A 24507-nucleotide genomic window follows, 5' to 3' on the forward strand; every position below is an offset into this window, starting at 1 on the left:
CATAAGACTGATGACATCATCCTATGATGACATATCTATGATGATGTCATAGGACCTCTGGAAAGCTCCACTGTATGCTTATGTGAAACAGTGAAAAAGACAAATAGCATCTTGGTGTCATTTTTAAATTACTTTTGGCCTTGGGGCCTCCTGAAAGGTCAGGAGTGTTCCCAGACCATACTTGGAGAACATTACCACTTACTAGATGGGTATCTTTAGGCAAATAATGTCTTCTCTGAGCATCAGTTCCTCATGCAATGTGGTGGGACAGTGAGATGAAACACACAGTGGCTAAGGGCAGCACCAGGGAACCAGTCTACATGGCTTCTAATTCCAACCCCTAGCCCCTCTTTATCTTGGTGACCTAGGGCAAGTTGCTTACCTTTGTGTCTCATTCTTTCTCTTCTGTAAAATGAGAATAATAGTAGCTACCCCATAGAGGTGTAGTAAGGATTCTGTGAGTTAATATGCATAAAATACTTTAAACAGGAGCACAAGAATGCAATATATAAGGGGAGTTGTTGCTGTTTCCTTCATCATTGTCATCATCATTAAAGTGCTCCCCTTGGCCCTTGTACACATTCAGTGACATAGCTGCTAGCATGAGTGTGAGAAAGGGAATACTGGCCTGAGTGCTTTATGTGGAAAAAGATTAGTGGCATCTGTTTATGTGTAAGTGCTTTTTATAAATAAATATTTTGTGAGGAAATAGGTTAAATAACTCGAAAACAAGTCTGTGTCACTCTAAGGTAGAGGTAACCGGTGTGCTAAGGCATCCTGTTGCAGAGTAAATAGTGATCCCTTTTAGTGACCAAGACAATTTTGAGACTGAAAGGGAACTCTACTAAATACTCTGGAACAAAAGATAAAATTGATACTATCATGGGCAAACCAGTAGATAAAATGACCTTTTAAACATATTATTATTATCATGATAGTGTGCACCATCGAGATTTCTAGACAGTACTTCCTACATAGTTTAATGTGATTCCTTACTCTGTTATTTTAACTGGCATCCATATACTACTTAGAAAAGATTCATGTTGAAAAGCACATCCCACTTATATTTAGTTAAATAACTGATTTAAGTATGTTTTTTGCATTTATCTTCATAAACATGGATACCAGATCCCTGTAATTCACTCTGAATTGCACTACTCTGATGAAATACCCCTTCTTTTTCTGACCTGGGACAGCCAAAATGACGAAGTGGCCACATAAATATATATTAAAAAAAGAAGTTTTTATATACCATGTGATATTTAAAGAATTGCTCTTTCCTCAATTGTTCTGCAGTTGTGCCAGTTCTGCATTTCCTCCATGGTACAGCAAGGCATACAGATCATTCAGATTGAAGATAAGACCACGATAATCAATAACACACCATATCAGATATTTTATAAGCCACAGTTAACTGTCACCAAACCCCACTCTGGAAAGGAGGTAAGCCATGCAAACATGAATTTTTTTAATCTATAAGTTTTCTTAAGTCAGTAATGGTAAGGATCAACTTTTTTTTTTTAACCCAGAACAGATCAAAAGCTAACACCAAATATAGGTGAAGGATTCATTTCTTTGTACTTTCATTAAAACCGTTGTGTCATGATGAGCTCTTCCAAGGTCATTAACAAGGAGACAGGCTCCCAAGCAGCAGATCCGGACGCCCTGGCGGCTTCAGGCTGCCAGCACATCTGCCAGCGCTCCTAACGCCCTGGCAGGAAGCTGGCCTGAGGGCTGGCTGCAAGGCTACAGAAAAGAACATCTGCCTCGCAGAGAAGCCGTGTGTGCAGAAGGCTCAGCCCCAACAGAGCCCCAGATCTGGGAGCACTGAGCTCTGTGTCCAGGAGGAGAGGAAATGTGAAAATGTACCAGCTCATTTATGTTAACATCTCTGTGGCAGAATATGCGGAAAATGAATCCAAGAAGGATTTTTTTTTTCTTTTTACTCTATGCTTTATACAGTTCAGATGAATAGTTTTATTTTAAGAGAGTAAGGAGATATTTTAAAAGGATTTACAAACAGAATATGTTAAGTGGTATGCTGTTGTTTTATGCTGTTGAAACCGTCACACAGAAAAGTATTATTTTTCTTTACTTTCATCCTCATTTATTGTTAGCCTGTACTTGCGGCTCCTAAAAATTACATTAGAACAATACACTAGGATGAAAGTCTTACTCTTCTAAGCCTACAGTGCATTATAGGATTTATAAAAATGGCAGATTAGTAGAATTTCATCTTGGTTCATTGAAGTATTGATTAAAAATACATAGGTGACCAGAAGCCCCATGTTGGGAAATAGAGGTCAACAGTAATTGCATGGTAGGTGAGGATTTGAGGGAAACAACCAGCGTGTGCCCTGAAAGTTTTCCCAGTTCTCCCCACCCTAGGGGCTTCCCAAAGCACTGGGTCAGCGCCCTCTACACTAGCACTGCCTTATCTGAAAAGCAGCATAATTTTGCATTCCTTGCAGGGTCTGGGTGAAGGTTCAGTGAGATAATCTGAGAAAAAAAGTCCAGGCACGCAGTAAAAGAGAGTTGCCGGCGGCCATCTCCACACCAGCATCCCAGTGGGCTCCTCGTGAGAAGGGGAGGGCCCTCATCCTTTCTGCAGCTGAGGGGGCCCCATTTTTCAGCCCTGACCCAGCTTCGGGCAGGTGTGGGAATTGTTTGAGACAGGGTCATCCCTCCCCTCTCAGGGAGACGGTCTGGAACAGTGGGAGACACCGCAGAGAGGAAAGGAGGCAGCCTGGCTTCCAGCCAGGCTCTGCCACACACTGGCTCTGTGATGCCAGACGCCATCATCCTCTCTCTGGGAAGCAGCTTCCTCAGCTGTGAACAAGGAGCTTCAGATAAATTATCCCTCCAGGTCCTCTTTAAGTCCTAATTCCTGAGACTCTCTCATGTGCCAGAAAGCATGTGGAACTCCAGCTGAGGGCGGGAGGTCAGGGTCTCCTACTCCTTCAGGATGAGCCTTCAGAAACATTTGTCTTCCAAGCTCCCGATTTCCCCTTGTTCATCTCATTCTGATCGCTTCTGCCCTCAGTCCCCCCGGGGTGCCACCCTTTCAGTCCAGCCACACCCTCTCCACGACTCCCTTCCCAACACACAGCATTTCTGCTCCATGGCATCTGGCTTTTTTGCAGTAACTGGGGGAGATGGAGAACTTGGCAACCCCCACCCCTTCAGATCACATCAGCTTTATCATTTTCCTTATGCCTAGAGAAGCAGACCCTGCTCTTGCTGCTTGTAATTGTCTCATTCGGGCTTCCTCATGGGAACAGGATATCTAATATTCCCATGTTCCCCCCTCCTGAGAATGTGTCATGGTTTCTTAGAAGCAGTGCTTTAGAGAAGCTTAGCTTCTGTGTCGGACTGTGTAACTGTGCTCTCTCCGCCTTGTCTTGTCTTTCTTCAGTATTTTCACGTTCCAGACAGCGCTACTTTCAGCATTTGCCCGGGTGGTGAGCAGCCTGCCGTGAGATCCAGCTCCCTTCCTTGCTGGGACCTAATGCCCGACCTCGGCCAGTCCACGCTGGACGCGTCCCTGCTGCAGAAGCAGGTCTTGCTGGCCTTTTCTCCCACCGCCGTTGCCGACAGCGCCCAGTGCTGGAGCCTGCCAGCCCTAGTCAGACAGGAGCTTCCCAGACAGAGCGTGGCAGTGCCCTTGGGGAACTACAGGGAAGATGGCTTCTGTACCAGGTATTTTACATTCTGTGAATGCCCTTCTTTGCCCCATCCATGTGCTGGGAGAGACAAGAGAATACTTGGCAGTGCTCACCACATATAAACTTAACTTTTGCTTTTATTTTTCATGGTTCTGTATTTTGCATACAACTGGACAAATGTGAGGATCACACACGGGTTGTCCCAGTGAACTACGGATGAGATTTTTCCCTTATGCGGCTTTTATTGGGGGAAATGGTGTTTGTACCATAGAGTAGCCATAGTCTATCATAATGAAAAGATGCCCTTCTCCTATGGCTTCCTAGCCTCTGTCAGGTGATAAGAAATAAGGGTTAAAATATGAGAGAGTCAAGCTGGAAAACCTTTTTCTTTTCCCGTATTTTACTTCTATTTCAAAATGGAATTTTTCTCAAGTCATTAAGAGAGATCACTTAGATAAACACAAGTCACAGAAGACTCTGTTCTGTGGTTGTTCCTGCACGCAAGTTACTCCAATTACCAATTACCAATTATGCAAATAACAACCACAGAATCAAGCCAGAGACATGTAATGGTTCGTTCATACTGGACTTTTATTTTGTGGTTGTTTTGCATGCAGTACATCCTTTTTGTAGCTGTCAGGAACAGCTTACTTATGGTATATATAAAAAGTACAAAAGAAAGCATATTGTAACCTTATGAGAGGTACCTTTTTTGTGATTATGAATTTATAGACTTAAGATTTTAGCCATCTTAACTTTGATGTATATAGAGATTTCTAGTTAAAAGATAACTTCCTAACTCAAGTTGTCCTGAATAGTTAAGGCTCTGTTCCCTACACACATCCCTTCTTTCACAACATTCACAAGCATCCATGATTTTATAATCACTTTCCATCCCCAACTCAAGAGGAGTGATTGTCCTTGTATCCTGATTGGAGAAGTATGGTAAGTTGTTGTTGTTACTGAAACAAATTTATCATTATCAAAGGGGAAAGAGCAGTGGGGAGGGATAAATTAGGAGGCCAGGGTTAACATATACACTTCTGTGTATAAAATAGTCAATAAGAACCTACTGTATAGCATAGGGAATTATACTCAGTACCCTGTAGTAACCAATTAGGGAAAAGAATATGTATATAAAGAATATATATATTAAAAGAATATATATAACTGAATCTCTGAGCTATATACTTATACAGTATTGTAAATCAATTTAAAAAATGTCTTCTAAGTGTTATTTTTAGATAATCTTAGATTCACATGCAGTTATAGGAAGTAATTCAGAGAGGTCCCCTGTATCCCTTACTCAGTTCCCGCAGTTGAAACCTCTTACAGAACATCCTACAAACCTAGTATCACATCTAGGATGTTGGTGTTGATGCAGTTAGTGTGTAGAGCATTTCCATGGTAAGTTTCAGGAAGTATTTTTGAAAGCAATGTGAACCTATGTATGGAAAACAAACTTATTTTTAAAACTAAAACACAAAATTTATAATAAACACTTAGAATTTATTTTTAAAATTCAAAGATTTTGTTAATGTAAATGTTTATTGTAATGTAAATGTAAATAACTATTGAGCTAGTTATTAGATTGAACGTGACAAGTGAAAGCATTAGTCACTCAGTCATGTCTGACCCTCTGTGACCCCATGGACTGTTGCCTGCCAGGCTCCTCCATCCATGGAATTTTCCAGGCAAGAATACTGGAGTGGGTTGTCATTTTCTTCTCTAGGGAATCTTCCCGACCCAGGGATTGAACCTGGGTCTCCTGCATTGCAGGCAGATTCTTTACCGTCTGAGCTACTATGGAAGCCCAGTTATGATATTAGAAGTACCATATTTTAGTCCTGACTGCAGTTCTCTTGGTTATCAATAAGACATTCTCTGTGGTCAGCTTGCCTGGCTCTTCCAGAATTAGGCTGAGAGAAGATCCGAAGACTATACTGTGAAAGTGTTTCATCTCCTCGCCTCAGTCCTACAGTGCACATAAGATGGTGTTATTAATGTGATTTTCCCAAATACTAATCAACAGTTCACCTTGGCATTTCAGACAAATGCAATCTTTGGGAAGAACTCACACTGGCGAACAGAATAGATAGTGAATGGGAAACTCTTTAGTGTGTTGCTATTGCTATTGCTAAGTCACTTCAGTCATGTCTAACTCTGTGTGACCTCATAGACAGCAGCCCACCAGGCTCCCCGTCCCTGGGATTCTCCAGGAAAGACCACTGGAGTGGGTTGCCATTTCCTTCTCCAGTGCATGAAAGTGAAAGTGAAGTTGCTCAGTCCTGTCTGACTCTTAGCGACCCCATGGACTGACTGCAGCCTACCAGGCTCCTCCATCCATGGGATTTTCCAGGCAAGAGTACTGGAGTGGGGTGCCAGTTACTGACTGCTTATAATCAGTGTAAACTGAGGGCCACATTTGGCAAATAATCTGATTTCTTTGATTAATTTGAACAACCAGTCCATGTAATTTAAACTTAAGAGAGATTTTTTTTCCTGATTTGATATGAAATATTTTTTGATAGTCTCTCAGTCTAAATTGGATAGCACCCCACTCCAGTACTCTTGCCTGGAAAATCCCATGGATGGAGGAGCCTGATAGGCTGCAGTCCGTGGGGTTGCTAAGAGTCGGACACGACTGAGCGACTTCACTTTCACTTTTCACTTTCATGCATTGGAGAAGGAAATGGCAACCCACTCCAGTGTTCTTGCCTGGAGAATCCAAGGGATGGGGGAGCCTGGTAGGCTGCCGTCTATGGGGTCGCAAAGAGTCGGACACGACTGAGGCGACTTAGCAGCAGCAGCAGTCTAAATTAACCCGGTGTACGAGACAGCAAAAGAGACACTGATGTATAGAACAGTCTTATGGACTCTGTGGGAGAGGGAGAGGGTGGGAAGATTTGGGAGAATGGCAATGAAACATGTAAAATATCATGTAGAAAACGAGTTGCCAGTCCAGGTTCGATGCATGATGCTGGATGCTTGGGGCTGGTGCACTGGGACGGCCCAGAGGGATGGTATGGGGAGGGAGGAGGGAGGAGGGTTCGGGATGGGGAGCACATGTATACCTGTGGCGGATTCATTTTGATATTTGGCAAAACTAATACAATTATGTAAAGTTTAAAAATAAAATAAAATTAGAGAAGAAAAAAAAAATAATAAATTGGAGCCTTCTCTCTGTCCATTGCAGAGAGCAGTCTATGCCCACACAGCAATTTCTCTGAGGCCAAATAGAAAATACGGCTTTGCTCTTGATAGCCAAAATGGAGATCCTAGAAAGTACGGTGATTTGTGAAAATTGACAGCAAACATACTGAACCTGCCTACCTTTAGAATTAAAAATAGCAAGTACACAGATTCTCCAGTCATCCTTCTAGAAGCACATCGGCTCCTCCTTTACCAAAACTTACCAAGCACTTTTGAGGAGGAAGGCACCCCATCTCTAGAGATTAAGACACATGTACATAGAGGGAAAAAGAAGAGAAGGAAAAGCTAGCACAAGGATATCTGTGATTCTCTCTGAGTACTACAAGTTATGGGGTTTTTTTTTATTTAATTTTATGTTTTTAATTCTTTTTATATTGGAGCATAGTTGATTAACAGTGTTGTGTTAGTTTCAGGTATATAGCAAAGTGATGCAGTTATACATACACATGTAGCTATTCTTTTTCAAATTCTTTTCCCTTTTAGGTTGTTTATGGAACACTGAGCAGAGTTCCCTGTGCTATACAGTAGTTTACACATTTTTTGAATATTTTATGATAAAAAATGTAACTGCTATCAGAAAAAGAAATTAGTAAACCTATCATTAGTGTCTGGCAGGTAATAGAGGACCGGATGGCCTCTGTTGTCTGGAAAACATTTTCTCTGATGTGTAAGAGGGAGGGTGTTCTAGAGGTTCTGAATATTGCAAATCTAAATAAATATGTACCAGGAGAAAAAGCACGCATTTTTTTCTAAGCTGTTTCTGTTATTTGATCTGATTCTATTCTAGGGCAATAGCACTAACATATCAAGAACACCTTGGAGTGACTTATTTAACCCTCTCAGAAGACCCTAGTCCTCGAATAATTTTCCACAACAGATGTCCAGTGACAATACTTATAAAGGAAAATACTAAAGGTATATGATATAGTATTGAATTTAAATAATATAAAACTTACATTCTTTCTGGAGGTTTTTAACTTAGTATTTGCCTGTGATCCTTAAGAGTGAACTTATTTGAGAAGTCTCTCTTGCCACATTACATTTAATATCCCCAAGTCTTTGTCTTCAAGGCCTAAGTCTGAATGTGCTTTTTTTTTTTAATTTTAGATATTCCAAAGTTTGAGGTTTATTGCAGAAAAATTCCTCCTGAGTGCTCAATTCATCATGAGCTATATCATCAGATTTCCAGTTATCCAGACTGCAAGACCAGAGACCTCCTTCCTAGCCTCCTTTTGAGAGTGGAATTGCTGGAGGAAATGACAGCCGAGTGGAGTGATGCCATCGACATCAACAATCAGGGGACACAGGTCAGCGACCCACATGTTCCTGCCAAAGCCTGAGGAAAAGGTCCCTTTCCTAAGGTTTTGGTGATTGTCTGCTTCTAAACGCTGATGTCTTGTCTCTGTGTGAGGGCACATGTGTACCTACGTTTACACCTTCATGGGCTATAAATTCTCAGACACAAGTGTGTATCCCCAAAGTGTGCTGCTGCTGCTCAGTCGCTTCAGGTGTGCCCGACCTCTTTGCAGCCGCATGGAAGGTAGCCCATCAGGCTCCTCTGTCCACGGGATTCTCCAGGCAAGAATACTGGAATGGGTTGCCATGCCCTCCTCCAGGGGATCTTCCCAACCCAAGAATTTAACCCGCCTCTCTTACGTCTCCTGCATTGGCAGGCGGGTTCTTTACCACTAGCACTGCCTGGGAAGTACATCCCCAAAGTATACTATACAACTATTTATGAAAGGGGAACACTTGGTAAAACAAGCCCATCTTGGGTCTAAACCCAGATCAAAAATGAAATAGAAATGTTAATCTTCTTCATGTAAAAGGTAATCAATCCAGCTGTCCAGATTTTAAGACAATCATAATGTCAAACCTGGATTCATTACCTCATTTGAAAATTTACTAATTTTGAAATATACATATTATTCCTAGCAGTACATGAAACTTTGTGAATATAAGTACAGTTTTAAAACCCTGAACAGATCAGATGTCCTGATTTGTCCCTGTCTTACTCTAGATGTTGGTGATAATATTTTTGTTGAAAATGGCTCAGGGACCTAGCATTCCCTTTCTGCTCTACCTAAAATTTACCATTTTTCAGTACAATTCAGTGGCAATAAATAGATTCACAATGTTGTAAAACCATAGCCCCTATCCATTTCCAGAAATGTTTCATCGTCCTGAACAGACACTATAAACCCGTAACTCCTCAATCCCCCCTCTCCCCAGCCCACAGTAACCTCTTCTGTGCTTTCTCAGTCTACCTGCTGCAGGCATCTCACGTAAGGAGAAACGTACAACACTCATCCTTTTGCGTTTGGCTTATTTCCTTTAGCATGGTATCTTCCAGGTTCACCCATGTGGTAGCATGTGTCAGAACATCTTTCCTTTTTATGGCTGAATAATACTGTGCTGTACTTTTTTAAAAGTCCCTTCACATCTGTTACTTCATTTGATCTTCACAACTAGCTTATGAAGTAGATCCTATTGTAATGGTAATAAAACACATATTAAAATTAAAAATGTGTTTACAGTAATAATAATGATTATCATTTAATAAGCACTTACTATATGCCAGGCATTGTGCTAAGCACTTTATATTCATTCTTCTCTAACCCATGCAACAGGCAGACAAGATAGGGACTGTCATTTCCATGTTACAGAAGTGAAAACTTGAGATCTCCGAAGAAACATGGTCTGATTCCCACATGTTACGAGGGAAGGGATGAGGATTTTATCCAGACCTACCTGACTCCACGGCATGTGCTGTGAACTGCTGTGCTCTGAATGCTACTTCCTTACCTGAACTTCCTTAACTCCCCTACTTCCCCAGTCCTGCTGGCACATTTTTCTCATCTCTCTAGAGGTTCTCTCCCTATACCCCTGTGAAGTCCCTACCCATCCCAGGACCCTCTACATACTCATATAACATTTTTAACATTTAATCTCATTTACTTCTGTAAATGATTTCCTACCAAGTCAAGATCCCTGGCAGTCAGACCCCTGCCTTATTCATGCATAGCCTATGGCAGAATGCCTGCGAACACAGTGAGATCTGAAGACATATCAAACAAATAAATGAATGAAAGAGAAGGTGAGGCTACCAAGAGAGGTCTTGTAAAGGAGGAGAAGAGGGTGCCAGGCCTGACTTTGGAAACTCTGCCGTGTGAGTGTGATGCAGCAGCAGACTGAGAAGGAGCTGGAGAGTGGCAGGAGGAGGGGCTGGGCGGGGCAGAAACAGGAAAGCCCCTCAGAGAGAGAGAGTTTGCGGGATGGAAGATGGTGGGCAGAGGGCAGGCGAGATCACATTGGAAGTTACAAGTCCAGAGGGAGTGCAAGGACAGGGGAGAAGTGGTATTTTTTTTTTTTTTTCAAGAAGCAAATGAGACCCCTGGAGAGGAAGCTTTTTATATGCTGCAGGAGAGGAGTCAGTGGAGGAGATGTGAGAACATGCGCAAGGAATCACCAGAGAGACAAGTGCAAAACTCAGGGAGTATAATTCTCCTTGAACAGGAGGGCCACACCCTCTTCTCTGATGGTAGGATAGAGGTGGGGATGGGCACAAGGGTAGATAGAGATCTCTGGAGGGCTGAGGGTGGGAAATGGAGTGAAGTGATACCCAGCGGCCCTAAGTTTATCAGGGAACGTAGAGCGCAACATCTGCTGAGAGAGGGAGGGAAAGGGGTGGGGGCCTGGGGAGAGCGTGGCTGTGGAAACAGTGAAGGACATGGCCGTGGGCAGGTGCAGGAGGGGCCCCGCTCACCCGGGAGACCTGCACTTGTGGTGCCCCAAACTGCGGAGGGGTGTGATGTCCACCCCGCAGCGCTCGTGTGATGAACAGGGAAAATCCGCAGGGGTGGCACGACCTCTGGAGACATTCCCGGTCTCCGTCCTTTACAGAATAAGCATCACCAGCTTCTCAAAGGCCCCTGAACTGCCCTGCATCCGTGTGAAGGTGTCTGAAGCCTTGCTTATGTGTGTCTAGGGAATGCTTTACAATAGGCAATCTGCCTGCCAAACCTTATTTTGGGAGTTCCTGTTCACTCTAAATTTCCTCAAACCTTTGTAGTCGGGGATACTTCAAAGCTGAGAGGAGGTACTCTTTCCAACACCCGTATCACCCCGGTCCGAGGACCCAGCAGAATCTCGTGTTCCCATTAATCTTGGAGGAGCTGTGAGCCATATGTCCTGCAGACCATTGCTCACTTCCTATTCTGGAGGAAGATTCGTTTCAGACCCTTGCTGACGTCTCCCCGGGAACACACCAGAGCGTATAAATCACTGCGGGGTGGGGGGGGGGGAGCGGGGCGTGGGGAGCTGTGTCCTCTGATGAAAGGAAGCAGCCCTTCTGTAGGAGGAAGCTTGTCTTCCAGGAGCCTTGCCTCAGCCCTGGGTGTCGGGCTCATGATGTGGATTTCAAAGCTGACCTAGCAAAAGCAGAATTAAAGCCCCAAAAGTCTCCATTATGCCCCAGGGAAGAAAACTCCTCTTTTGTCCATGACAGAGATACCCCTCGGTGCCTCCCTGGTTTTGCAAATCAGACCACGTCTTGTATAATTTTGAGGTGGAATATGAGAGGAAATGTGCAGAGAATAACTATAGTTACACAAAGAAGTGTTCTTTGGATCAAGAGTTACTGAGAAGACCTAAGAATTCTGACAGGTGTGGGTTTTCTGGGGCTGTGTCCCTGGCTCACACCTGGGTGAGGTCCCAGGTGAGAGGCCCTGCAGGGACAGCTGGGGCTCTTATCCATAATGACAGTGCAGGGAGCCTGACAACAGGGGAGGAAAATCAGTAAAGTGTTAGTCACTCACCGACTCTTTTGTGACCCCCATGGACTGTAGCCCGCCAGGCTCCTCTGTCCGTGGACTTCTTTAGGCAAGAATACTGGAATGCATAGCCATTCCCTTCTCCAGGGGATCTTCTTGACCCAGGGATCGAACCTGGGTCCCCTGCATTGCAGTCAGATTCTTTACTCTCTCAGCCACTATGTTGATCATTTTAAGTCATAATTTTGATCCTATGAGGGAAATACTTTAGAATCCTGTCATAGTGTATGGGCTTTGAATTGCTGACAGTCCAAAACCTTATTTCTGTCAAAGCTAGGCAACATTCTTTTGAAAAATTCAAGACAGATAAGGTATACAGAAAACACAGTATTTACCCTTTAACTAATATAAACACAGTGAAGTAGGCTTCCATCGTTCAGTCAACAAATACTGAGTTTCTAATATGTGACACTCATTGTATTATAACCTGGAGCTGGGATTACATAAAATACAGTGAGCAAAAACGGAACATGGCCCTTTCCCTCAAGGAGATTCCCTGTGGAGGAGGTAGATGATAAGCAGTCCCAGGTGGTTGTGCTGTTACGAACTCTGATCAGTTTTGAAGGAGAGGTGGGTACAGGTGTGCTATGATACAGTGGACAATTAATAGTTTGAGAGGCTGTGTCCCTGCGTATGAGCCCTGACATCTTAGCCTTAAAGTGGAACAGGCAATAAGTAGACAAGAGAATGGAGATCTTGCTTAGCAGACCGAGCAGGTTCAAAGTTTTGGTGCTCAGAGAGGGAGCTCAGAAGGATCGCTTCCAGCGATCTAAATGCCATTGTGGCCAGAGGAGGGAAGGGGGGCCAGGGAGGAGGCTAGTGAGGCGGTTCAAGGCCCAATCTGGCAGGATCCTGTAGCTCCAACAAGGACTTGGGTTTTTAAGAACCACAGGAAGTGATTGAATTGTCTATGAAAAGCAATTTCTGAACCAAAGAACAGCAGTTTAAACCCCAAAAGGCTGGTTAAAATTATCCCTTTGCAGGTAAATTCTACAAAGATCCAGTAAATTCTCATGATCTTTGAGTCTTAACAGAAGTGTTTAGTAGGGCCAGCATTATCGCCGTTTTCTTCTCCGATAAACTCTGGACCTTTACAAAGTGCTTTCCCCTCCAGTCTTTAGTCTTCCATCCATTTATCCAGCAAACTCTTACTGAGGACCTATCTAGGGCCAAACCCTGTTCTCTGAATGTGTTTAATTCCCACGTTCAAGGCACCTGGGTAACTAAATTAATGCAGTCAAGTGTAGTAAATCCTAAGATAGAGCCTTTGATCACTGCAAAAGCTCTAAGGTAGTCGGGGCAGTAATTTTGATGTTTATGTTACTGATGAGAGGATTCAGGCTTAAAGAGTAATCTACTAGGTGGTTTATAATTAAGCATCAGGCTGGAACCTGGGTCTGCTCACATGTGACTAGTAATTTTTGCTCTACCAAACTAGGGTCACTATCTGTCCTTTGGAGTCCAGCCCTGGCTACAAACATTGCCACCTGAAAGTCAGTAAAAGCACAGGCGAGAAGAGGTTTTCTAATTCCCACTTTAACCTAGAGCAAGAGTCCCTTCTGTGGCATCCCACCCTAGAAAACTACCCGTGTCATTGTTGGTCAGTCGCTCAGTCATGTCCGACTCTTTGTGACCCCGTGGACTGCAGCACACCCGGCTTCTCTGTCCTTCACCATCTCTTGGAGTTTTCTCAAATTCATGTCCACTGAGTCGATGATGCCATCCAACCACTTCATCCTCCAACAATCTCATCTTGTCCTCTTCTCCTGCCTTCAATCTTTCCCAGCATCTGGGTCTTTTCCCAAAGACTCAGCTCTTTGCATCAGGTAACCAAAGTATTAGAGCTTCAGCTTCAGCATCAGTTGTTCCAGTGAATATTCAGAGTTGATTTCACAGTCATGGCTTATTCCAGCAGTGATTATGAGAAAGTCTTGGCTTGTATCAAGCTATACTCTGTGTCTCTGTAGCATCCATTCACCCACCCTTGTTTAACCCCCTGAGGCATCACAGAGTATTTACTTCCCCTTTAATACAGCAACACTGCAATTATTTGAAGGCAGCTTCAGCATCTTTTCTAACTGTTCCCTTATCCAGGCCAAATATTTCTGGTTCCTTGAATCATTCCTTCAGTAAATGTGATTTCCAGACCCATCACCACAGTTACCCTGGTCTGAACACACTAGTATGTTATGTTCCTTTTTAAAAATCTGGCAGCCAGAATTACACATACTATTCCAAATGTGGTCTAACCAGCTATTACCTCCCTGTGCTTCCATTAATAAAGTAGAAGATTGAGTTAGCTTTTTATTAATGAGTTCAGACTGTTTGTTATTATTGAACTTGTGGTCAACCACATCCTCCAGGTCTTTATCATATGACTTGCTGTACAGTTGACTTTTTGAACCCAGTGACAGGACTTTACATTTATCCCCAATAAATTAAATCTTGTTGCTATTGGCCTAGTCCACTTGTTGAAATCACTTTTAAAAAATTGTGATGCTGTCATCCACCCTATTAAGTATCCCTAGTAGCTTTAGGTCATCCATAGATGTGGTGAACCTGCATTCTATGTGTTCATCCAAGTCATTAATATGCTGAACGGGACAAGTCCAAGGTCTACGTGCTGTGGTGAATCACGAGACACTTCCCTAATGCTTGAGTTCAGTCAGCCAGTAACACTCCAGACTGTACTGTCATCTCGCCCATATTTCTTCAATAATAAAATGCATCTATAAAAGCACTTTTAAACTGTACTGTATAAGTATTTCTTATCTTGCTTACAAGAATATCATGAAACACTTTGGTAAATGCCCTGATGAGCCAGGACTTAAATGTGTGATCAGCCCGTTTGGTGCCGATCAGATGGGGTAACGCTGAGCACTAATGCACAAAGAGCATGTGATCATCTTCAGAGACTTCATTAGCCTCCAGCCCCAACTTTTTACATAGAGAAGTAGTTGTCGATGCAAGGGACTATCTGACTTATAAAATGTGTGGGGCAGATGTTTTGGCTTCTTCCTTACTTCCGTCACCTTCCCCATCCCCCCTGCATTATCAGGGCCAGAAGAGATATCACCAGATTGGCATCCACTTCTGACATCTGCCAAGTATCCTGGTCAGGAGTCTTCTGTGTGTTTATAGTTGTTCTAGTTGAGTCACCATTTCTTCCAAAGATACTTGGTAGAAGGGATATCTCTAAAGTATTTTTTAGTAATAGAGAAAGAAATCAAACCAGTCAATCTTAAAGGAAATCAACCCTGAATACTCATTGGAAGGACTGATGCTGAAGCTGAAGCTCCAATACTTTGACCACCTGGTGCAAAGTGCCGACCCACTGGAAAAGACCCTGATGCTGAGAAAGATTGAAAGCAAAAAGAGAGGAGGGCAACAGGATGAGATGGTTGGGTAGCATTACTGACTCAGTGGACAAGAACTTGGGCAAACTCCGGGAGATAGTGAGGGACGGGGAGGCCTGGTATGCTGGCAGCCCATGGGGTCACAAAGAGCTGGACACAACTTAGCAACTGAACAATAACAATAACATACAGAAGGAAGACGTCAGTCAGTCAGGTCAGTTGCTCAGTCGTGTCCAACTCTGCGACCTCATGGACTGCAGCACGCCAGGCCTCCCTGTCCATCACCGACTCCTGGAGCTTACTCAAACTCATGTCCATCGCATCGGTGATGCCATCCAACCATCTTATTCTCTATAGTCCCTTTCTCCTCCCCCCTTCAATCTTTCCTAGCATCAGGGTCTTTTCCAATGAGTCGGTTGTTCGCATCAGGTGGCCAAAGTATTGGAGCGTCAGCTTCAGCATCAGTCCTTCCAATGAATATTCAGGACTGATTTCCTGTAGTATTGACTGGTTGGATCTCCTTGCTGTACAAGGGACTCTCAAGAGTCTTCTCCAACACCACAGTTCAAAAGCATCAATTCTTCAGCGCTCAGTTTTCTTTATAGTCCAACTCTCACATCCACACATGACTACTAGAAAAACCATAGCTTTGACTAGACAGACCTTTTTGGACTAGACTTACACTCAGAATATCTGTTATTTCCTTCTTCTCCTCCTCCAGTCTTTCCTACCTTGATTATCTTGGAAATTCTTCCCCCTTCTTTTCCTCTCTCAGAGAGCTAATTTGTCTCCAAGCTTTAGCTCCCATCATCCAGTCACTCCCAAATATCTTATCTCTGGCCATGTCATCCTTTCCAAGCTCCAACTCTGTGTTTCTAGCTACCCACCAGATATCTCTGCCCGAAAGACCTACAGACACATCAAACCGCCATCATCATCTGAAACCAGAGCACTCATTTTCTGTTCCCTCAAACCAGCTTCTCCTGGAGTCTCTGCTTTAATTAATATCACCCCCATTTTTTCAGTGTTAAAACCTTCATTAACATTGATACGAACTCGTATTGAATGCCTGCTTCCTGTCAAGCATTCTACACAAATACTGTCATTAGTCTGCACAGGTAGATGGTACGCGAAACTCAGAGAGGTTAACTTGCACAGAGCATGTGGGCCTGGGATTCCATCCCAGGACTGTCTGACTTCCAAGCCCATCTTTTCCTGCAGCACCCCAGTACTTTCCTGTCCCTCACTTCCCCCACAGGTTCTGGCAGAAATTCCTAAGAAGGATCTCTGTATCTTCCCCTTCTTTTTGTGACCAGGGTCTGTTTCAAGTCTTTTATTCATCATCCCTCTGTCAGATTTTAGCAACAGCCCCTTAAAGAGTCTCTCTGTTGTCAAGCTTCCTACCCTCAAACCTGCCTCTACAACTGCCGCCACAGTGGTGAGTAAAATAGAGTCCAGCCAGAAAAGTCTCTCCAGGCTACTTGGCTGCTAAAGACAAATCACTCCCTGCAACCAGATAGACCACATCTCACTCCTTATTCCCTCCGCAGGTTAGTGTTCAATCCCATAGCATGTGTGGAAATCTCTTCTTCCCTTTCAAGTCTTGAATTCTTCTATTCCAGGGTTTTCCTTCTTATGATACTCTTTTACAAACTATTTGATCTGGGTGGTGGTGGTTTAGTTGCTAAGTCGTGTCCAACTCTTGCGACCCCATGGACTGTAGCCTGCCAGGCTCCTCTGTCCATGGAATTCTCCAGGCAAGAAAACGGGAGTGGGTTGCCATTTCCTTCTCCAGTGGATCTTCCCAACCCAGGAATCGAACCTGGATCTCTTGCATTGCAGGCAGAGTCTTTACCAACTGAGCTACAAGGAAGCCTTTTATTAATTTTAGTTTAAGTTTAATTTCATAAAATTAGTAAAATTTATATTTATTTCTTCCCAAAATAGAGGGTGAAATGTCTTACGAATTTTTGCCAAAGATCAGCAGAACAAATACAATGCCTGATTTATCACATTTTCAGATCAGTTCATGCTAAGACATCCCCCAATCTGCCATAGACGAGCCAGAGACCCAGGAGAACCATGGTGTAGATTCCAGTCCAAGGGCAGGAAAAGATGCAATGAAATGTCCCAGCTCTAGCAAAGGGGGGCAAGTTCCTTCTTCCTCCACCATTTGTTCTGTTCAGACCCTCAGTGGACTGGATGATGCCCACCCACACTCGGGAAGGCAGTCTGCAGAGCCACTGAGTCAAATGATAATCTCACCTGGAAACACCCTCACTGACACATCCAGAAATAATGTTTTCATCTGGGTACCCAGTGATCAATCAAACTGACACAAAGTTGACCATCCAAAGAGAAGTGAACATGTGAGGTGGGGCAAAATGAATCAGGTGAAAGAAAGGATTGAAGAGGGATGAAGTCCAGCAAGTGTACCATGATGGGGACTGGAGCCCAGCGACAGAGGGAATTAGTACAAATCAGAGGAGGAGGTACTTAAGGACTTTTAATAACAAGAGTGCCTGTTATTTAACTGAACTGAAGTGCTGGGATGCCGTGTAACTCCCCCTTGACTATCCCGGGTTTATCACACATAGCCTGTCAGGAGAAGAAGAGAGAGAGAATGGGAGAGAAGAGCAGGAGACAGACTTCCAAGAACGCCTTCAGTGATTTCCCAGGTGTCACCTTGTAACCTAATTACTCAGTAAAGTAAAAATTGTAAATGTTTGTTGGATATAAATATAGTCAGATATAGATACAATGGTCATCTGAGTTAAATCCACCCATTCCAGTCCTAAATTTTAGTTCACTGATTCCTAAAATGTTGACGTTCACTCTTGCCATCTCCTGTTTGACCACTTCCAATTTGCCTTGATTCATGGATCCAGGTTCCTATGCGATATTGCTCTTTATAGCATCAGACCTTGCTTCCGTCACCAGTCACATCCATCACTGGGTGTTGTTTTTGCTTTGGCTCTGTCTCTTCATCCTTTCTGGAGTTATTTCTCCACTGATCTCTAGTAGCAGTAAATATAGTAAATAAATTTAATATTTATAAAAGTAACTGAATATATAAAAAGCACAGCTTATATTACATTGTTCCTTATTTGTAATTGTAGGAAAAGATAATATACTAGGTGGGCAGCAGACCTAGGCCTCAATGGTTTTCTTATACCCACACCATGTAAGAGAAAGTCATACTGATCTAGGTGCGCTAACAGAGACAAGAGTGACAGAACACAGACCATTCCCCAAATGTTTTGTGGTTAAAGCCGCAATTCACTATTTGTTGCCTATAGCCTTCTACACACACCCCCACACTACCAATGTGAGGTGAAGAAAGTAAAAAATAACTAAATGATAGCACTGAACAGGACTCACTAGCTTCTTCTGCAATGATAACTAAATTTTAAAAATCCCCTTTGCCATCAATCACTTAATTCATTCTCCACCGCTACCCCACCTCTATCCTAAAGGAAATCAGTCCTGAATATTCATTGGAAGGACTGATGCTGAAGCTGAAACTCCAATACTTTGGCCACCTCATGTGAAGACCTGACTCACTGAAAAAGGCCGACAGAGGATAAGATGGTTGGATGGCTCACCGACTCAATGGACATGAGTTTGGGTAAACTCGGGGAGTTGGTGATGGAAAGGGAGGCCTGGCGTGCTGTAGTCCATGGGGTTGCAAAGAGTCGAACACGACTGAGCAACTGAACTGAACTGAACCCCACCTCCAACCTCTGCCCAGAAGAACTCTCCTCCCCAGGTTGCTAACCAGTCTCCACACCCCAGTGGAAATCCAGTATTTCTTAGTGATGCTTTCTTAGTGTGTATATAGCTCCTTTTCATCTGGAGACCTATAAGCTCACTGGCTCCCCTCACCCTGCCAAACTGTAGGACAGAAAATAGTAAGAACTCCTCCAGATTGGAAAGAGGAAGAATGAGACACGTGCACATGCTCTCACCCATAACAGTTCCAAAATTGTTTTAAGCACATATTTTGGGGGTTTTAATCTTGGAAGCAAGGAATACTCTCTACGTTGTGTCTCTGCTAACGGAAGAGCTCTTTAACCATCACGCTTCTCGTCCCCGGGTCCATGCTCAGAGACCCTCCTTGGCTCCATCTGAAATTGTATCGAGTCTCGAATAATCAATCACAGGCTCTTTTAGTCTAGGTTCGTGAGTTTATTCAGTTCAGTTCAGTCGCTCAGTCGTATCCGGCTCTTTGTGACCCCATGAATTGCAGCACGCCAGGCCTCCCTGTCCATCACCAACTTCCGGAGTTCACTCAGACTCACGTCCATCAAGTCAGTGATGCCATCCAGCCATCTCATCCTCTGTCGTCCCCTTCTCCTCCTGCCCCCAATCTCTCCCAGCATCAGAGTCTTTTCCAATGAGTCAACTCTTCGCATGAGGTGGCCAAAGTACTGGAGTTTCAGCTTTAGCATCATTCCTTCCAAAGAAATCCCAGGGCTGATCTCCTTTAGAATGGACTGGTTGGATCTCCTTGCAGTCCAAGGGACTCTCAAGAGTCTTCTCCAACACCACACTTCAAAAGCATCAATTCTTCGGTGCTCAGCCTTCTTTACAGTCCAACTCTCACATCCATACATGACCACTGGAAAAACCATAGCCTTGACTAGATGGACCTTTGTTGGCAAAGTAATGTCTCTGCTTTTGAATATGCTCTCTAGGTCGGTCATAACTTTTCTTCCAAGGAGTAAGTGTCTTTTAATTTCATGGCTGCAGTCACCATCTGCGGTGATTTTGGAGCCCAAAAACATAAAGTCTGACACTGTTTCCACTGTTTCCCCATCTATTTCCCATGAAGTGATAGGACCAGATGCCATGATCTTCATTTTCTGAATGTTGAGCTTTAAGCCAACTTTTTCACTCTCCTCTTTCACTTTCATCAAGAGGCTTTTTAGTTCCTCTAGGCAGTAGTAATTTCTCAGAAACTCAGTGGACTTCTGATCTGTTTGATTCCAGAGAATCCCATGTGCTAATAATCACATCCTTGGTCCTTTTAATGACATATTTCTGTACTATTCTGCTTCCTTACCTCCCTCTGGATTTAAGGGAGCTTTTGTGGCAATGGTAAACAGTCGTTCTAAATTTTTTTCTGAGTAACTTTAACAATTAAAAATTTCAACAGTGAGTTCTGATGCCTATGCGTAGCCCTAAGTCTAAGTATTAATCTGCCTTCATGTTCAAAGATTAAATTTTATCTCTTACTATTTGGGGTTTAAAAACATTACTGCCTTTGCGAAGCTCTGAATTTCTGGAATGTCTTTATTCTCTTTAATTTATCTTTGCAAACCAGCCAGTTCTTTCTTGAGCTCATCTCGTCTTCACAGTGCATTGCCAGGTGCAGTCAGCAGCAGCCAACACACACTGCTGATGTTTTGTTTTCAAACCTCATCTTCTAGAGCTACAAATCTATTAGGTTTATAATCTGCCTCCCAAGTAATCTTAGACAACTCAGTGTCTTGCCACTCACAACATAAATTCCCATTTTTGTAGCTTTCAATATCAATTTCTACTGCTACCGTTAAGCCAGAATTCCCTGGTGGCTCAGTGGTAAAGAATCAACCTGCAATGCAGGAGACTCAGGCGGCTCAGGTTCAACCCCTGGATTGAGAAGATCCCCTGAAAGAGGGGATGGCAACCACTCCAATATTCTTGCCTGGAGAATTCCATGGAGAGAGGAGCCTGGCAGGCTACAGTCCCTAGAATCGCAAAGAGTCAGACACGACTAAAGTGACTGAACACGTACACAGCATTAAGCAGACTCCTGTTTTAGGTTTTTGCTGGAACCCTACTTGAATCACTGATATCTCTCTCCATTAGTTTAGGTTACATTATGCTGTCTATCACAGTCCTAGCATTGACTTTTTGCTCTTGCTGTATCCCAATGTTTGTCATCAAGGGATTTGTCCTCATGGTCAGTCAGGGACCCAGGTTGACAGAGGCTTCATTATCTTCTGTCTGCCCCATTGTAACAACCAGCCCAAAGCCTGAAGGCTTGAAACAGTAGTGATCTGGAGGGTTTGGTTGGGTGGTGTTTTTGCAGGATGAGCCCATGTAGCTGCATTTGGGTGGAGGGTTGGCAGGGGAGGAGTTCATCTAAGAAGCCTGGGTAACTCTCTTACCACGTGGTCTTTCCTCCATAGGAAGGCTAAGCCAGGCTTCCTCACACGGTTGCCAAGGGGGAAAATCCCCCAAAGCAAGCTTTTTTTCACGCTTCTTGCCTCATCCTTGTGGACATCCCATTATCTGAAGAAGGTCACAAAGCCAAGCTTCATATCAGTATAGGAAGGGATTAAACAAAGGCATAGACCCTGGGATGTGCAATTCTCTAATGGAGAATAATCTACCATAACCACTACCTGGAACAGGAATCAACAGACTTTTTCTTTGAGGTCTAAATAGTAAATATTTTAGGCTTTCAAAGCATATAGTCTCTGTCAACAAGTTTTCAACTCTGTTGTTAGATGGAGTCAATATGTAAATAAGTTCCAGTAAAACTGTATTTAAAAGAACAGGCATGTACATACTGTTATATTTAAAATGGATAACCAACAAAGACCTACTATATATAATTCTGCTCAATGACGTGTGGCAGCCTGAGTGGGAGGGGAGTTTGAGGGAGATTGGATACATGTATATGTATGGCCGAGCCCCTTTGCTGTCCACCTGAAACTGTCACAACCTTGTTAATAGGCTGTGCTCCAATACAAAATAAAGTTTACCAAAAGACAAGCATCCAATTGGATATGGGCCACACTGATGTGGAACATAAAGCTTTTGTTCAGTCTCTGCAGCGCAGAGAAAAGGCTGGCCCTTTTACCTTTGGCTCGAAACTAACACCTGTCAGTGCTGCCTTTAGCTTGTTGGCCAAAGCTGGTCTCATAGGCTGGTCTCACTGTAAGGGGCTAACGGGAATAAGCCTGCTCTGCACCCAACTGCGGCTGGGTGTGAGTGAACACTAGAAGTCTCTACCACGAGAGCTACCTTGAGCTGATGCCCATTCAGATCTTTACTGAGTACTGGTTGTAAATACTGAAGAAAATGTATACAAAGTGTTGCCCTCATGAACTTACAGAGACCATGGTGGATAATGCTCTAAGATGGAAAAATATACACTGCTGTCCTGGAACTTTTAGCTCTTATCTCATTATCTGTGTACTTGGCTTTTTCACCAACCAAACTGGTAGCAACTCGAGGGTGTGATTTTATCTTCTCAATGCCTGCTGCAGTGAGGAGCTCTTTGTGGGTTCACCTTAAATATCTGATCATTGATTTAATTAATGATTAAATGATCAAACCACCAGACCAAGACAAGGATTTGTTTTAATTTCTAGGGTGTAGGCGCTTAATTCTGGCACTGAAGTTCCTAACTCTCTAGTCCCTAGAACTCACTTTGTACCAGATGCCTGATGTTGCGAGTGGTTTCTCTCCATGTGAAAGGAGGCAAGAGTAGGCTCCAAGAATTAAAGTCTGCATTCCTTCCATTCTACTGATGACTAAGAGGGACACCCAGCAGAATTTCTCTCCCAAGTCCAAGGTTTTGGCCAGCAGAAATACCTTAAAGGTTTAGGTTAATTTGCTTGCTTTCAGAGTCTCCTGGGAAGTTAATGGAAATCCTCAGCTTCTTTATCTTTACTATCTTAGGAAGTAAATGAATCCTCATTTCATAAGGCCTGCAGACTGCTTTGAGAATGAGCTGAACAATTAAGTATTTTCCTCTTCTGGTCCCCTCCTTCCCTACTTTGAGTGGTGGTAGTTCTGGTTTTTAACACTCTCTGCTAAAACCCTAAGGTATCCTCTGAAGTTAGGACAGTCCTTGAGAGGAAGGAATGGAGATGGGAGTGTTAAGACCTTTAAAAGGCTTGTGTCAAATGAATAATCCCATGTCTGTAAACCTAGTAACAAAGCAGTTGACTTACTCTGCATATCATATAAAATAATAGCTTTTATAAATGTGACTGGCTCTCAAAGAATATCTGTTTTGTTTTAGATTCGTGAGCTGAGCCATTTTTTAGGTTGGCTGCCTTCCACATTTTATCATAGGCAAGTTCAGTTCTTATCTTGGAACAGAAAGGGCAAATTCAGGATACGGTCTTTTGAAACAGATGTTTTTGCAAAATGATCCATTTGGGAAACATGTCCATAGAGAATACAAACTGACTCCACTCCTGCCCTCAAAAAGTTGACAATCTAGTGATTGAGTCTATGATAAAAACCGGTGACAGTAATACAAACAATAAGATTAGTGATGAAACAGAAGTATAGTTAATCTGCTTTTGGAATGTAGCTATAGGTATCAATCTGAGGAAAAGAACAGAAAAAACAGAGAATATCTTCCTTGAATAGGGTGTCCCTGATGAAGGTGAAAGAGGAGGGTAAAAGAGCTGGCTTGAAACTCAACATTAAAAACTAAGATCATGGCATCCAGTCCCACTGTGAAAAGTCAAAGTGTTAGTTGCTCAGTCTATCTGACTCTTTGGACTGTAGCTCGCCAGGCTCCTCTGTCCATGGAATTCTCCAGGCAAGAATACTGGAGTGGGTAGCCATTCTCTTCTCCAGGGGATCTTCCCAACCCAGGGATCAAACCTGGGTCTCCCACATTGCAGGTGGTCCCATTACTTCATGCCAAATAGAAAGAGGAAATGTGGAAGCAGTGACAGATTTTATTTTCTTGGTCTCCAAAATCACTGTGGATAGTGAACAACTGCAACCATGAAATTAAGACACTTGCTCCTTGGAAGGAGCTATGACAAACATAGACAGTGTATTAAAAAGTAGAGACATCACTTTGCTGACAATAGTTTTTCCAGTATAGCTTTTCAAAGCTATAGTTTTTCTAGTAGTCATGTATGGATGTGAGAGTTGGCCCATAAAGAAGGCTGAGAGCCACACAATTGATGCTTTCAAACTGTGGTGCTGGAGAAGACTCTTGAGAGTCCCTTGGACTGCAAGGAGATTGAAAAAGTCAATCCTAAAGGAAATCAACCCTGAATATTCATTGGAAGGACTGATGCTGAAGCTGAAGCTCCAATACTTTGGTCATCTGATGTAAAAATTGACTCACTGGAAAAGACCCTAATGCTGGGAAAGATTGAAGGCAAGAGGAGAAGAGGGCTGCAGAGGAGGAGATGGTGAGATAGAATCACCGACTCAATGGACATGAATTTGAGTAAACTCCAGGAGATAGTGGAGAACACAGGAACCTGGCTTGCTACAGTCCATGGGATCACAAAGAGTGTCGGATTCAACCTTGTGACTGAGTAACAACACCCTGTATGTGCAGAGATATACAGGATTTGGAAAGGATTTGCATAGAGAAACAGTGCTTTCTCTGCACAGATGGTGCTGAGGAGCAGACAAGGGTCTGAGCTAGAGCAGTAGCCGTAGAATAAGAAAGAAGGCTATTGC

The 24507-nt window shown here is 43.2% G+C and overlaps 1 protein-coding gene across 8 annotated transcripts in view; it reads left to right on the forward strand.

Moving 5' to 3' along the window:
• The window catches only part of VPS13B (vacuolar protein sorting 13 homolog B), an 805186-nt gene that overhangs the window by 753061 nt on the left and 27618 nt on the right, over positions 1–24507 (forward strand). For all 8 annotated transcript variants that reach the window (XM_070383027.1, XM_070383026.1, XM_070383030.1 and 5 more), the window contains 4 exons: positions 1297–1443; positions 3416–3699; positions 7666–7793; positions 7986–8185. In XM_070383027.1, the coding sequence (XP_070239128.1) occupies positions 1297–1443; positions 3416–3699; positions 7666–7793; positions 7986–8185 (759 nt within the window). The remainder of the gene's footprint in view (positions 1–1296; positions 1444–3415; positions 3700–7665; positions 7794–7985; positions 8186–24507) is intronic.

This window comes from Bos mutus, chromosome 14 (assembly GCF_027580195.1).
Source record: "Bos mutus isolate GX-2022 chromosome 14, NWIPB_WYAK_1.1, whole genome shotgun sequence".
Taxonomy (NCBI): domain Eukaryota; kingdom Metazoa; phylum Chordata; class Mammalia; order Artiodactyla; family Bovidae; genus Bos; species Bos mutus.